The 12,625-nt window shown below is 51.2% G+C and overlaps 1 protein-coding gene across 14 annotated transcripts in view; it reads right to left on the reverse strand.

Moving 5' to 3' along the window:
- The window catches only part of Nav2 (neuron navigator 2), a 665,125-nt gene that overhangs the window by 356,808 nt on the left and 295,692 nt on the right, over positions 1 to 12,625 (reverse strand). For 10 of the 14 annotated variants that reach the window (XR_015451332.1, XM_087211228.1, XM_087211224.1 and 7 more), the window contains exon 1: positions 3,218 to 4,305. The exons of 2 other annotated variants lie outside the window; for them this stretch is intronic. Coding sequence is in view for 11 of the 12 variants with exons in the window: in XM_087211228.1 (XP_087067354.1) it covers positions 3,218 to 3,475 (258 nt within the window). In the remaining variant the exon portion in view is untranslated. Of the gene's footprint in view, positions 1 to 3,217; positions 4,306 to 12,625 lie in introns of those variants that run through there. 2 more of the 14 variants (XM_004851552.3, XM_087211225.1) reach the window with 1 other exon arrangement.

Here is a 12,625-nt window from a genome sequence, read left to right on the forward strand (position 1 = left end):
AGCTGCAGCATTATGGAGGGAGGCAGCTATGCAGAACAGGCAGCTCACAGATTTGGGAGCTGACTGCACTGGGCTTCCTGCTCTGCCACATGGGGCGGCCTGGAGAAAGAAGGCTCGCCTTACCCACTGCACTCAGTAATTACAGCTGTGTTCCTATACATCAAGGCCCACAGGTTATCGGGCAGTCTCCGTGCTATCTCTCCACAGCATCATGGCTAAGGGGGTGGAGTCCAGGGCCAGACTGTCCAGGCTCTAATTCTACTAATGCTACCTCTGCTGCTCACAAGGTTACTATACCAGTCTGCCTCCATTTCCTCGTGGGTAAAATGGGGATAATCACACTTCTCATTGGATTGTTCTGAGAACAAGTTATTTTTGGTAAAGCACTTAGAATAATTCCTGGCATGTAGCAAGTGCTATGCAAGGATCTGCCATTATTGTTGTTGTGTGGTTATTATTGTAGACAATGGGTGTGTCACACCTGGACTTCATGTTCCCATGAAGATGAATGAGATCCTGTGCAAAGAGCCTGGCACCTCAGGCTCTCGGCGGGTAGTTGTTCCTCTCCCTTGTGTCCCCACTGTGCCTGAATTGGATGAGGCATGAACCACAGGCTCTGTAAGTCCCTGTGAAACAGACCGATACCTTCTCATGGACTTGAGAGAATAATCCATGTCTTTTCTCACTTAGAGGCTACGAAATCTAACTTCAACATGCTCTATCTCTTTGGTTAGCGATATAAATAGCTAATTGGATTATAGGTTCTTTATTTGCCTCACACTGCACTAAACACATTTTATTTGTAATGTTCACAATTATTCTTGTGGTTGTTTGTACCCATTTTTAAAGATGGGAACACTGAGGCCCAAGGAAGTTAATGGACCGGGTCACCCAGTCAGTTATAGAAGAGACACAGGGCCCATCTGATACCTACAAGACTTTAAAACCTGTGGCTATGGCCAATGCACAGCCCAGCCTCCTGCCAAAACGTCCCTGGGTAAAGGCGGAGGCCCTAAGATCTTACTTGCCATTGAAATGACCATTTCCTGAATGTCCTCTAATAACAAACATTAGGTTCACCAGAGAGCACGTCGGTCGGACACTGCCCTAAAGCCCTAAAGCCCTAAAGCCATAGTAATCAAGGGGCTTCCCCAGAGGGCAAATGAATACCATATCAATGGAGAGCAAGGACACCATCAGGAGAAGGCAAAAGGCTTTTTACCAAAGTCACTTTGATGTCAGAGCAAGGCTTGGAGAACAAGGATCTGCCACCTGTCACAGAGAAGAGACCCCAGCAACCCTGGGCCCAGACAGGGACAGGGCAAGTGAGAAAACCCAGGAGAGACCACTGGAGAACAGCCAGCTTCCTCAGCAGTGGTCAGGGCAGTGGTCAGGGCACAGGGCCCGCCAAGGGCCGGAGAGGGGCAGAAGGAAGGCTGGGGAGCTTGGGCCAGTGGTGAAGGGCAGCAAGGTCTCCCGGACCCAGGAGTGGGCCCCTCAGGGAGAAGCTAGAGAACATTTTTCAGGGTACAGGGTGATGAATCACCTTTCCGGAGCCTGCCCACTGCCAGTCCTCCGACAATGTTAAATGAAGGGCCAGATGGGCAAAAGCTGAACAGCAGTCGGGCCCTGAACAATCCCAGCATCTCCCCTCCTTCCCTCATTCCTCAGGTCCTCCTCATCAGCCTCGAGGCTGTGTGTCACACTCCGACTCACTGTTCTGGCCCCTGCATACCTCCCACTACATTTCGTTAGCCCCAGTCCACAGGCCTAGGGGAAACCCTCCCAGAGGACACCATGGTGCCCACCCCCATTTCAGAACGCCCTGGACAAAACCTGTGATTAACCACAGAAAAGGAACAGAGCTCCCAGCCCTAGCAGAGACAGCCCGGGAGCACAGGAGGAAATCTTGCCTTCCTCCCACACACCATCGCTCAAAGCTGTCAGCTTCCAAAAATGTTTAGCAAGTGCAGCAGCAAGGGGCATGCTTATCAGCCGAGCAGGCGCGAGAGCTTAATCGGTTTGGAGGGCCTTCCTTCTCTGGCTGGCCCTGAGTTCCAAAAGTCTGCTTACAATTAGCTTCCAGCTCGGTCCCGCATTCGAAAGGCTAGGAATGTGTTGAGCACTGCCCCGATCAGAGAAAGCTCCAGGAGAAGGTGGGGTCAGTGTCAGCAGAGAAGTGTGCGCCAAAAAGGTCAGCGGGTCTGCTGCCACCTCCCCACACCGGCCCCAAACCGCCCCTTCTCTGGCCTCCCGCCTCTCCTGACCCGTACAGTCACATCCGTCAGGTCCGCCTGTCCCCAAAAGTCCCTGCTGACCAGCTGCCAAGAAAATACAGCGTGCCCCCGCTCCCCCCTACCAGAAGAGGGGAGAAATGCAGCAGAGAGGGCAGGAGGCCAAGAGAACCTGATTGGCCCTTTCGGATTTCCTTAAAAGAGACTGCCTGGCCAGTGCCTGCCACCCAGCCGAATTGGGTGATGTGGGCTCTGTGGGGAAAGGTGGAAGTCACCACGTCTCTTCCAGCAGCTCTCCCACCCCGGCCCTGCTCCCCCCACGGCCCCCATCCACCCAGGCTAACACCAGGATCCACTACCCGGGAAGGAGGGGCTTAGCCTGGGCCGCCATTGCGCCCCCCGCCCACCCAGCGCTAGGGGTCTCCGGCCGCCCGCGGCCGCCGCACCTTGCCGGAATCCCGTTCCTCTAACCCCGGGTAGGGCCAGGCTATCTTTAGGCTAAGAGGAGAGCAGGTTCACTGCCACCACAGCCACCACAGCCCCCCTTCAGGATCCTCCCTGCAGGCCCGGAGGTGTCCGACCCAAAGAGCTGTCAAACCGCTCCTCGGCAAGGAGGGAACCTGTGCGGAACCCGCAGGGGACGCACGTACACACAGTCGCCGCCCAAGCCCTCCACATGCAGAAGCTGACGCTTTCCGGGGTGCACACGCTTTTCTGAGACCACCTGGGCCGTGCACCCCCGCCCATCCCGTGAGATGCTGCAGCGGAGCCGGACCCGGGTCTCCCCAGCTCTGCAGGCGGCCTGGGCGTCCGGGCCACACCCACTGCCAGGCCGCCCTCCTCGCGCGGCGCCGCGCCAACCCGCCAGCCCAGGGGAAGTGCTGGCCTCCCTACCCACATGGGGGCCCCTTCCCCATTTAGCAGTGCCCTCCCCCCGAAAAGAAATGTTCACCCAACAGTGCCCAGCGCAGGGCTGCTCTCACCTGGGTATCGAACCCGTTTTCCACTGAGCCGCTGTTCCGCAGCGGAAGAACCTCCCCCGCCGGGTCTTGCAGCCCCTGCGATTTCAGGGGGATCAGGCTCGGGTAGGCGGTCTTGCTCACCTCCACCTTGCTCCCCAGTTTAAGGTAGCAGGGTTGGGGGCCAGCCCGGGCCGGGGGCACGTGCAGGATGGGCGCGGCGCTGTGCACGGGTTTGGGCAGTCCCGACTTCATCTTGGAGGCTACCAGGATGGCCGGCATCTTCTCCCGGGGCTTCGGCTTTCCCAGCACGTCCCTGGCAGCGGCGGCGGGGGCGACCGCTAAAGGCAGCGCGGGCAGCAGAGCAGGCGCCGGGCCTCGGCCCGCGAGGCGCCCACCACCGGGGGAGGAAAAAGAGAGCCCCGGGACGGAGAGGTCGGAGCGACCGGGCGTGAGGGGAGGCGCGGGGCCGCGGGCACTGCGCTCGACGGGTCCCACCTGGAGGGAGGCTGGAACTGGTTCTCCGGGGCGGCCTGTTCAGGAGCTCTGGGCGTTCGGGGAGCGCTGCCTCTGGTAATTTTCCTCCTGGGGAGCCGAGGCTCGGACGCCCATAGTACTGTAACTTGTCACTGCATCTCTTAAGTGGGGGAGGCGGGCTTCGAACAGCCAGAGGCGCAGGGATGCGCGCGTGGCACTCCGGCAGCTGCGGTGCGAGCGGGCGAGGCCAGGAGCGCGCGAGGAGAGTCGGGGAGGGAGGGCGCAGGGAGCCGAGACGTCTTCTCGGAGAGGCGGCGGCCACCCTGCTAGCGAGCACCGCAGTGTCACCCGCGACTCAGCAGAGGCGCGGCGAGAGCCCCCGAGAGGTCTCTCTCGGCGTGACAGCCCGTCACGGCTGCCCGCGAGCTCCGCGGAGCTCCGCAGCGTCTGCGGGTCTGCACATGCTCCGTGCGCTCTAGCGCTGCGAGGCGATGGCCGCGGGCTGGGCGGCGGGCTGGGCAGGGCTGCGCTCGCGAGCGGCCGCCGCGCTGCTTTCCGGGGAGGCTGAGAGGGCTGCGGGGCTCGGCGCGGGAGAGAGCGGGCTGCGGCCGGCGCGGTGGCTGCGGCGCGCGCTGACAGCGGGGACCGCCCCGTGTGAGCCCATTGGTGCGCAGCGCGCCAATCCGCGGCCGCGGCTTTCCCTGCAAAGGGGGTGTGGCCTCAACTCCGGGTCGCCGCGCAAACTCTGGGGCGCTGGGCGGCGGTACTGGGTGGGCGACCGCTGGCGGGCGCTCGGCCTCGGGGCTCTGTGCGCGCCCCCGGCGGGCCGACCTCCCCGCGGCCCCGCGCGGAAGCTGCCTTTTGAAAAATGCCTTTTCGAACGCGAACGCCCGCCTTGGGGCCCCGCGGGCACGGTTCCGGGGAAGTTGGTTTGCTTTTCAAATTCCTCGGGTCACCTTAACGGTCCGTCTTCCGGAGGCGCCGCGGCCCCCGGCTGCTCGGCGGGGCGGGTCCCCGACTCCCGCGTTTAAGGTCCCGCCAACCTCTCCCCCGCCTGCTCTTCCAGGCGGGCCGGGGGCTTCCCAGCAGCTTCCTTTCCAGTTTTCAAAGGTTGCACGTTTCACTTAACTATTTGAAGTATTCATAGGCAAATGCGATGCTCTGCAGCTTCCCGCCCCCAAACAGCTCCTCCTCGCAAGCAACCTACCACAGACTTGTAATTAGAGTGGCAGAGCAAGTCCGGAGAAGCTGCTTGACCCTGGCAGGCTCGGGCCAGACCTTTCAGCGTTTCGCAGCGGCTCCTCCCTGCCCAGGTCTCCGACGCACTGGCCCCACAGGTTCCTCGACTTTAATGCTCGGGGTTCCTCGCCTCTTCTCAGTTGCTCTTTTGGTTCCTCGCTGACTCGGAGTAAGGAGATGGAAGGGAGTAGAGATGACCCAGGCAGGCCAGAGCCCTCCCTTGGAGATACAGGGTGAGCAGCCCTCACCCTGTCGACCAGCCTGGGTTTGAATTGGCAGTTCTTTCGCCTTACATGCATTGTTCTACATGCATGTTTTCCTATGTAATAAAGTGCAGGTTTGACTGCATGACGGAATGCACTGTTGTCTGGACTAAGTGCATGACACCAGTACCTGGCAATGTGGAGGGGACCAATAAACATTGTATCCCTAGTACTGTGGCTATTCTCCCTGTCCGGTCATCTCCATATGGTTTTTGTCTCTCATCTCCCTCGCTGTTGTACAGGTTGCCATTATCTGCCCACCCAATAGTCCGATCTACAATGCTGATAGCTCTGATTTGTAATTGTACACATGTTATGAGCTGAATGTTGGTGTCCTCCTTGGATTCATATCTTAAAACCCTAACCCACTATGTGATGGTATTACGAGGTCATCAGTTCATGACTGTGGAACTCTCGTGTTGGGGTTAATGTCCACATTAGAAGAGACAAGATAGAGGATGGACATGATCTCGGTTTGCCTGTGAGGATGCAGCCAGAACCGCCTCTTGAACTAGGAAACCCTCACCAAGAACCTATGCTGCAGCCCGATCTCAGACTGCCAGCTTCCAGGCCTTCGAGAGATGAATGCTGTCGAAGCCATCTGGGCTCTGACAGTTTGGATATAGCCGCTTGAACTGACCAAGGTACCAGGCCAAAGGAAATCTCAAGTTTTAACCTCTGCAGTATTAAGAAATAAGAAAGGGCCTTCTTACTGTGTAGTCTCCTCCCCTTCCACCGTATTTTTCGTCTGTTCTATATGCATGAACTTTCTACTCTAGCCAGGCTGGAACACAGCCAACTGAAGTTCTCTGATGCTCTGAAATTGAATCACATGTGCTCAGTGACATTTTCTTAACGCTGCCCTTTGATATCTAATGTCACTGCCTATGCTATTGTCTTCCCTTGTTTAACTTGTTATTTATTGCTTCATGCTTTTATTCTTTTTTAAGGGAATTAACCCCTTGAAGTTAGGAACTATGTTTTAACTTTCATGAGATTCAGTATCAAACATAATGCTGTGGACTGAACAGCTACCCAAATTGTTATTGAATGAATGAACAAATGTTAGCAACAATTCTCAAGGAGCAAGAACATAAGGACATGATAAATGTTTAGCTATAATCAACCTTGAATTCTGATTCTGACAAGATACACTAGAATTCTGGTGCTCACAGACATATCAAGGGTTGTAGAAAGAAAGAAATTGTGACCTTCAACTTCTGAAAGCTTACAGAGATACTCCAAAGCATCCCCATGGCTCTGATGCAGTGATTCTCAAACTGCAGTCCCAGGAGCAGCCACAGCACCATGCCCTGGGAATTTGTTTGAGAAACCACACCCCACCCCTACTAAATCAAAAGCTCTCAGAGTGGGGCCCAACAATCTATGTTTTAACAGATGTTTAACTCAGTATTTTGGGGGGGGGGTACTGGGGATTGCATCCAGGGCCTCACAAGCTAAACAAGCCCTGTACCATGGAACAATGTTCCCAACCTTCAGTGATTTTGATGCATACTAAAGTTTGAGAACGCCTGCCCTAAGGAATGTATTAGTCACTCTGTTCACTTTCAGGGCTTCTTAAGACTTAATATGCATAAGACTTACCAAGGATCTCACTAAAGCACAGGTTGATTCAGTAGCTCTAGCATAGGGCTATGATTCTGTTTTCCAAATGAGGTTCTGCTGATGCCCAGGCTGGCGGTCTACAGATCACACTGTGAGTAGTTAAACCACAGGCACTGCAAGGGCCATCTGTAATCAGGTGACTTTCGGTCACTCTGCTCTGAAAAGGATTCTGTATCTTTCTAGTTGGGAACAACCTGATAAATTGATAGCGTCTACCTTGGGTACAGAAATGGAGCTCGTGACATACATGTTACTCGTCTGCCACTTTTAAAATTTCCCATTTAAATCAGAATTGCCACCAAGGTCATTTTTTGAATTATGAGACCCACAGGTATGTACAAATATGAAAACCAGTGCATTCTTTTCTTTGCATTAAAAGTACTTATTTCTAACCTTCCACGATTTAGTGAACACATGAACATTCACCTTAACTCTGTGTGATTCATTCAAGTCATCTGATAATTTCTCATCTTTCCTGATTGAAGACATCTTTTATTTGGTTTCCAAATTTCTTCTCTGCCTCTTCATCCTGTTAAGAAATTTATGCACCCTTTCCTGGAACAATTTTCGTCTCCCTTTTATCTTTCCTATAAAATTTCATTTTTCTTATTTAAAACAAAATAGTGTATCATCCAAACCCAACAAGGGAAAATAACAAATTGTGGCCCAAATGAGATAATTACAAAATTTCTTCCTAAGTACAGGCATCTCATATTATAAATATGCCCTATAAAATGTACTCCTTCCACAGGATATTCTGTTAACATGAAAGAACTCCTTTTAAATGAGTATTTTTGGCAAGCCTCGGTAGCTAAGGAAGTCACTGGTTCAGAGAACAGCAAGCTGCTCTGCTATTCAGGTTTGTAAAAGTCTTTATTAATAATTTTAATTATATGCGCTATGGGCAAAGATGCAAAGTTCAAACAGCCCACCATTTAAAACTCAACTTTGACAAACCTTCTGTCTTTCACTTTTGACTCCAAACTTTCAAAATCACCCACATGTCAGCAATCGGGCAATTTGAAAGTGATTGCCAAAGCTCTCAGAGCCACTGAATGATCCAAAGAGGCCCAACAGTTCCCTGGTTGTAAGAGCCAGCCTCAGATCTGCAAGCACCAGCCTCAGCCCTCTCAAATCTTCCACACCAGACACTGGTGATTAGCTCTGTGTGAATGGGGCTTCGGGGCCGGCCTGCAAGCAACAAGCCCCATCAACCAAGCCTTCATCTGAGTTAAAGACTCCATCTGTCTGACCTCCCAAGCAGACAGTCCTGTGAAGAGCCAGAACACGGAAACCCAGCCTGTCAACAAAAAATGCAGGGATCTGGGGAAAAAGCCAACAGCCTCTTGGAGACCTTCGATCATAAATGATGAGGGGGAAATGTTGCAACTCTCTGGAATGATAGGAAAAGTGACTAAGGATCCCCTACTTGGAGATGCTGGGGTGCGAGGCATATGTGCCAATGTGTGTGTGTTCACAGGCACTTGAAGCAACAGCTCTATCAAATCTACACAGAGCAAACCCCTTGCTTAATCCATGACCCAATCATTAATTCAGTGAATGCATTGCTGAGCACCATCAATGTTTCAGGCTGAAAATGTTTGATGAAAAGCGGCCATAAAGCTGCTGTTTCTAGGTTTGAAGATTGCCCTTTCTCACCACTGAAAAACTGAGGCAGCGCAAAGTATATTATGATAAACCAGATCCATATGAAGGTCAGCGATTCATGGGGTTATCAGCTCTGTTGATTAACTTTCTGACTAACCAAAACACTGAAGAGTAATGAAGAGAAATCTCCTTTTATTTCCACCCATGGTGCTGAAACCCTGATAGAGGTCCACTGTGAGGTCTCTATGAGTCTAGGAAACAGACTTTTATTTACATCTTGCCTCATGCCACAAAGGACTTGAGGAAAGTTTCTCTCCAATGAAGCAGTGGCTAAATATAAGAAAGAATAAGTGTAACCATGGAAAACATTCTTATTTCAAACTTGGACTGTGTCTACTTTTGCCTCCTGTAGGCGAGAAAAGCCTGTGTAAATAAACCCTATCAGTGGGAATACAACCCATAGATCACTCTCGTGCCCATTCAGGCCCTAGTGAGTGGGCACCTCTAGGTTTTCATATTTGGCTAGGTCTGGACCACTCCAGGGAGACTCTCTGAGAACACAGTCTTGGGGACACTTTAGCGAGCATCTTGCCACCTGAAGTCCAGCTTGGAGTTCAGGGGAAAGAGTTATTTTTCTCAGTCCCAAGTGAGAAAAATCTCCTTTGTGGGGTGAGGTTTAGTGTTATTCGCTCCTCCCTCCCACCATGCACCAGAAGAGGCGCTACAGCATGTGCAGGGACTCCCGAGGAGGCCAGAAGCGGCAGAGCAACATGGCCAAGGAAAACCTTTTTCTTTTCCCTGAAACAGCAATAAAGCTTGCTGCGCTACCACGAACTTTGACTAGATTTTTCTTTTGGTCTGGGAGAATTATGAAAAAAACCAAAAGAGCTGAGTTGAGAATCTGGGTTTGTTTTGAGCAGAAGGGAAACAACAGGGAAAAGAGTCCAGCATGAGAGGGATCTGACATTTAATGGGAACAGAAATTTCAGAGTCAAGGATGATCATGGGAAGGAAAACAGTGCCTTCTCTCCACTGCTCTTGTCCCCCTACTCTGTGAGTTGCAGAATCCTAGAATCAAATTTCATGTTTGATGTGGGACAAGACGGTCAAGCAAATTGGAATGTCATCTGACAAGGAGTTGGGATCAGGAAAAATCTAAATAAAAGATGAGTATCAATTGTTTGTGTGGACAAAGAGGTAAAATATAAGAAGAGGAAGATAAAAGCATCTGGGTTCTCCAGTCCCTGTGGCTGGCTAAGGCTGAGGCAGCACTGTTTTGGAGTGGGTACTATCTAGGAATCTGCCTAAATGGAGAAGTGAAAGAGAGGGAGCTGAGTATGCCTGGCCTCTAGGCTGGATTCTACCTGCAAGGTTGTTTGTTTCCCTGTTTGTTCCCACATTTTAACTATAACACCAGAGGAGGAATGATTGTATAGTAAATTGGGACGTCTCTAGCTAATTCCATTCCAAACTGATCTTTTAACAAATTATTTCTTTTGCATTATACATCCTTCCTTCCACACATTACACCAGAAAAGCAGAGTTACCCCAATAACAATGACGATGGTGAGAAGACCTGTAATTTAGGGAGTTATTCTTACTATGTGCCAGCAACTTGGGTAAGCATTGTCCATGCATTTTCCCTAATTCTTACAAGGATACTATGAGGTGAATGGTTATTGTCATTTTCACTGGACAGAAGAGAGAGCTGAGCCGAGCCCCAGTGATGTTCAGTACCTCACTGAAGATCCAGCAGCTGACTAAGTGGAGAAGCAGGATTTGGATGCCCCTGCTCAAGGCCAGTGCCTGGAATCCGGACACCAGACGGTATACCATCAAAGGAAGAAGCCCACCATAATGAGGACAGCAGCAGTGAAACTGCAACTCTCTGCTCTGATATGAAACCCAGGGCACTTCTATAAGGTGGCCCAGTTACTCCCTTTCACAGATGAAAAATGGGTCTGGGGGTAAGGTTGGCAACTCCCCAGGCTGTGATGTGAATGGCAGCCCATCGAGGCAAGGAAAGAGAACCAGTCTTGGGGGCCCCATTGCAAGATGCTCAGACTTGGAGACAGAGCTGTGTGCTCGGAGGCGAAGACGACTTGGACCAACAGTTGTTATAAGAACCAGTGAGCCGCTTGTTGTAGGAACAGATCCCTAGGCCTCTTCCCTGCAGACTGAGGACTCTGAGTGTGAGTCTGTACTTTAAACAGGCTCCCAGGGACTCGGAATCAGCTGGTCCTCACACTCAGCTCTGCAGCCTTGGCTGAGCTTTAGGGTCCCCCAGGGGGATAAAAAACCAAGGCTGCCCAGGTCCCACCCTGACCGTGATGCAGACTCTCTGGGGTGGGCCTTGCCAGCAGTAGTTGGGTGCGACAAACCAGAAAGTGATGCTTTAAGAAATGTTGGAAAGGCTTTGTTTTTGTATCACTTTACAGTGGGGGATTATTGAAGCTATACTATGGATAATTTTAATCAGCGTTAATAGCCAATCTAGAAAATCCCAGGCCTTCTATTACTTTCTGAGCAAGGTTCTCCCCCTGAGAGCAACATTCAGACAGTGCAGCTGCCTCCACAGCTCAGATGCATCCATAGCTCAGCTGCCCAGATGCTGTGGCAGCACCAAGCACCCTGACAGTGCTGGGTACTGGGTCAGCACTGGGCGCCAGGCCTCCAGGCTCCGAGCGATGATGCTTCCCAGGGCTCCCTCCCGCGTGCATTTCCTCTTTTGGTTACTGCTGTCATCCTGGAAGGCTTCATGCCTACCCTCTGACTGTGCCCCAGGCTCGGAGCCTGGGGAGCATCCAATGAAAAGCTTCTGGCCAATGCCTGACCCGGGAGAGGCGGAGCATAGGATGCTGGGAGGAGATGGGCGGGCAGAGTCAATTCCTGGAGGTCTGTGCCCCAGACGGGCACCCTGGCATGAAGGATCTCTGTGGGTAACTACGAGACTGAGAGGCTCCATTCTCATCCTGTGATCTCCAGCTTTATTTAAAGTCTTGGAGTATTTCTCTCTCTCTCTCTCTCTCCTCTCTCTCTCTCTCTGTCTCCCTCCCTCCAAATTTATGTATAATATATATTTTAATTTTAATAGTGTGATAAAATATTGAAATCAGTGTCATAAAATATCTAGATATGTTTACACATGCAGAAAAAAATATGTTTATAAAGAGAAGGAAACAAAGGGAGGAATTACATCAAATTGTTAATAGTGGTTACTTCTGAGGGGTAAGTTAAGGGATTGTAACTCTTTCTCTCCTCTTTCTTTCTTTCTTTTTTCATCTCGCTATTCTTTTAGAAAGAGCATCTCACTATGTTGCCCTGGCTACTCTCAAATGTGTGGGCTCAAGTGATCCTGCTGCCTCCGCTTCTGTAGTAGCGGGGATTACAGCTGTGTGCCACCATATCCAGCTGTAATTCTTTATTTTATATAATTATAGGGGAACTTTATTTATTTATGTATCTATTTGCTGTGCTGGCGACTGAATCCAAGGACCTGCACTCTCTAGGCAAGCACTCTGTCATTGAGGTTCATCCCAACCCTAAATCATTCTCCTATAGGGTTGGAGTCGAGGAGGATTCAAACTTACTTTCCTCTGGGATTTTCTGTGTTTTTCAAAATATAATTTTATTTGTTCTAACTTTTTATTAAAGAACTGCTATCGCATCCTGTTAGGAAGCAATCCCCATGCAAATGTTGGTAGCTTAGATTCACCCCTGCCCTGCACCATTTTAGGCAGGAGAGATGAGCTCCTTTCTCAAAGGAACAGAAGCTTTGTTAGCTGTCAAAGGTGGCAATGCAGTTTTAGTTAAAGGGAGGCTATGTGTGTATCCAGATCAGTGACAAGCAGGGTTCTTCCTAAAACAGTGAGAAACCCTTATCCCAGAGATCCTGCCTATTCCCCCTCCCTTCTGGGAAGCGGCTCCTGACGCAGTCATTCCCTGCACAAGTGCCAGGACCACCTTTGAGCAGAGGGACTAGGAAATCTATTCTTTCTCACCGGTCTTCCAACCTGCCTCTGTCACCAGCGAAGTCGGCCTGGAGACAACCTTCTTTCTGCACACACAGATGGATGGCAAGGAGAGTGACCCCAGGACGCCTGAAATGAACCCCACAGGGCAGTGCAAAGCAGCATTCTGGTTAACCCTACCCCTTGGCTGGTCTCCAGGCTGGTCTAAAACTGTCAAGAAAGCAGAGGCATCACGAGCATGTTCTGCA

Source organism: Heterocephalus glaber, unplaced genomic scaffold (assembly GCF_053883595.1).
Source record: "Heterocephalus glaber isolate CG9 unplaced genomic scaffold, H.glaber_assembly_v1.0 deba00001428, whole genome shotgun sequence".
Classification (NCBI taxonomy): Eukaryota; Metazoa; Chordata; class Mammalia; order Rodentia; family Bathyergidae; genus Heterocephalus; species Heterocephalus glaber.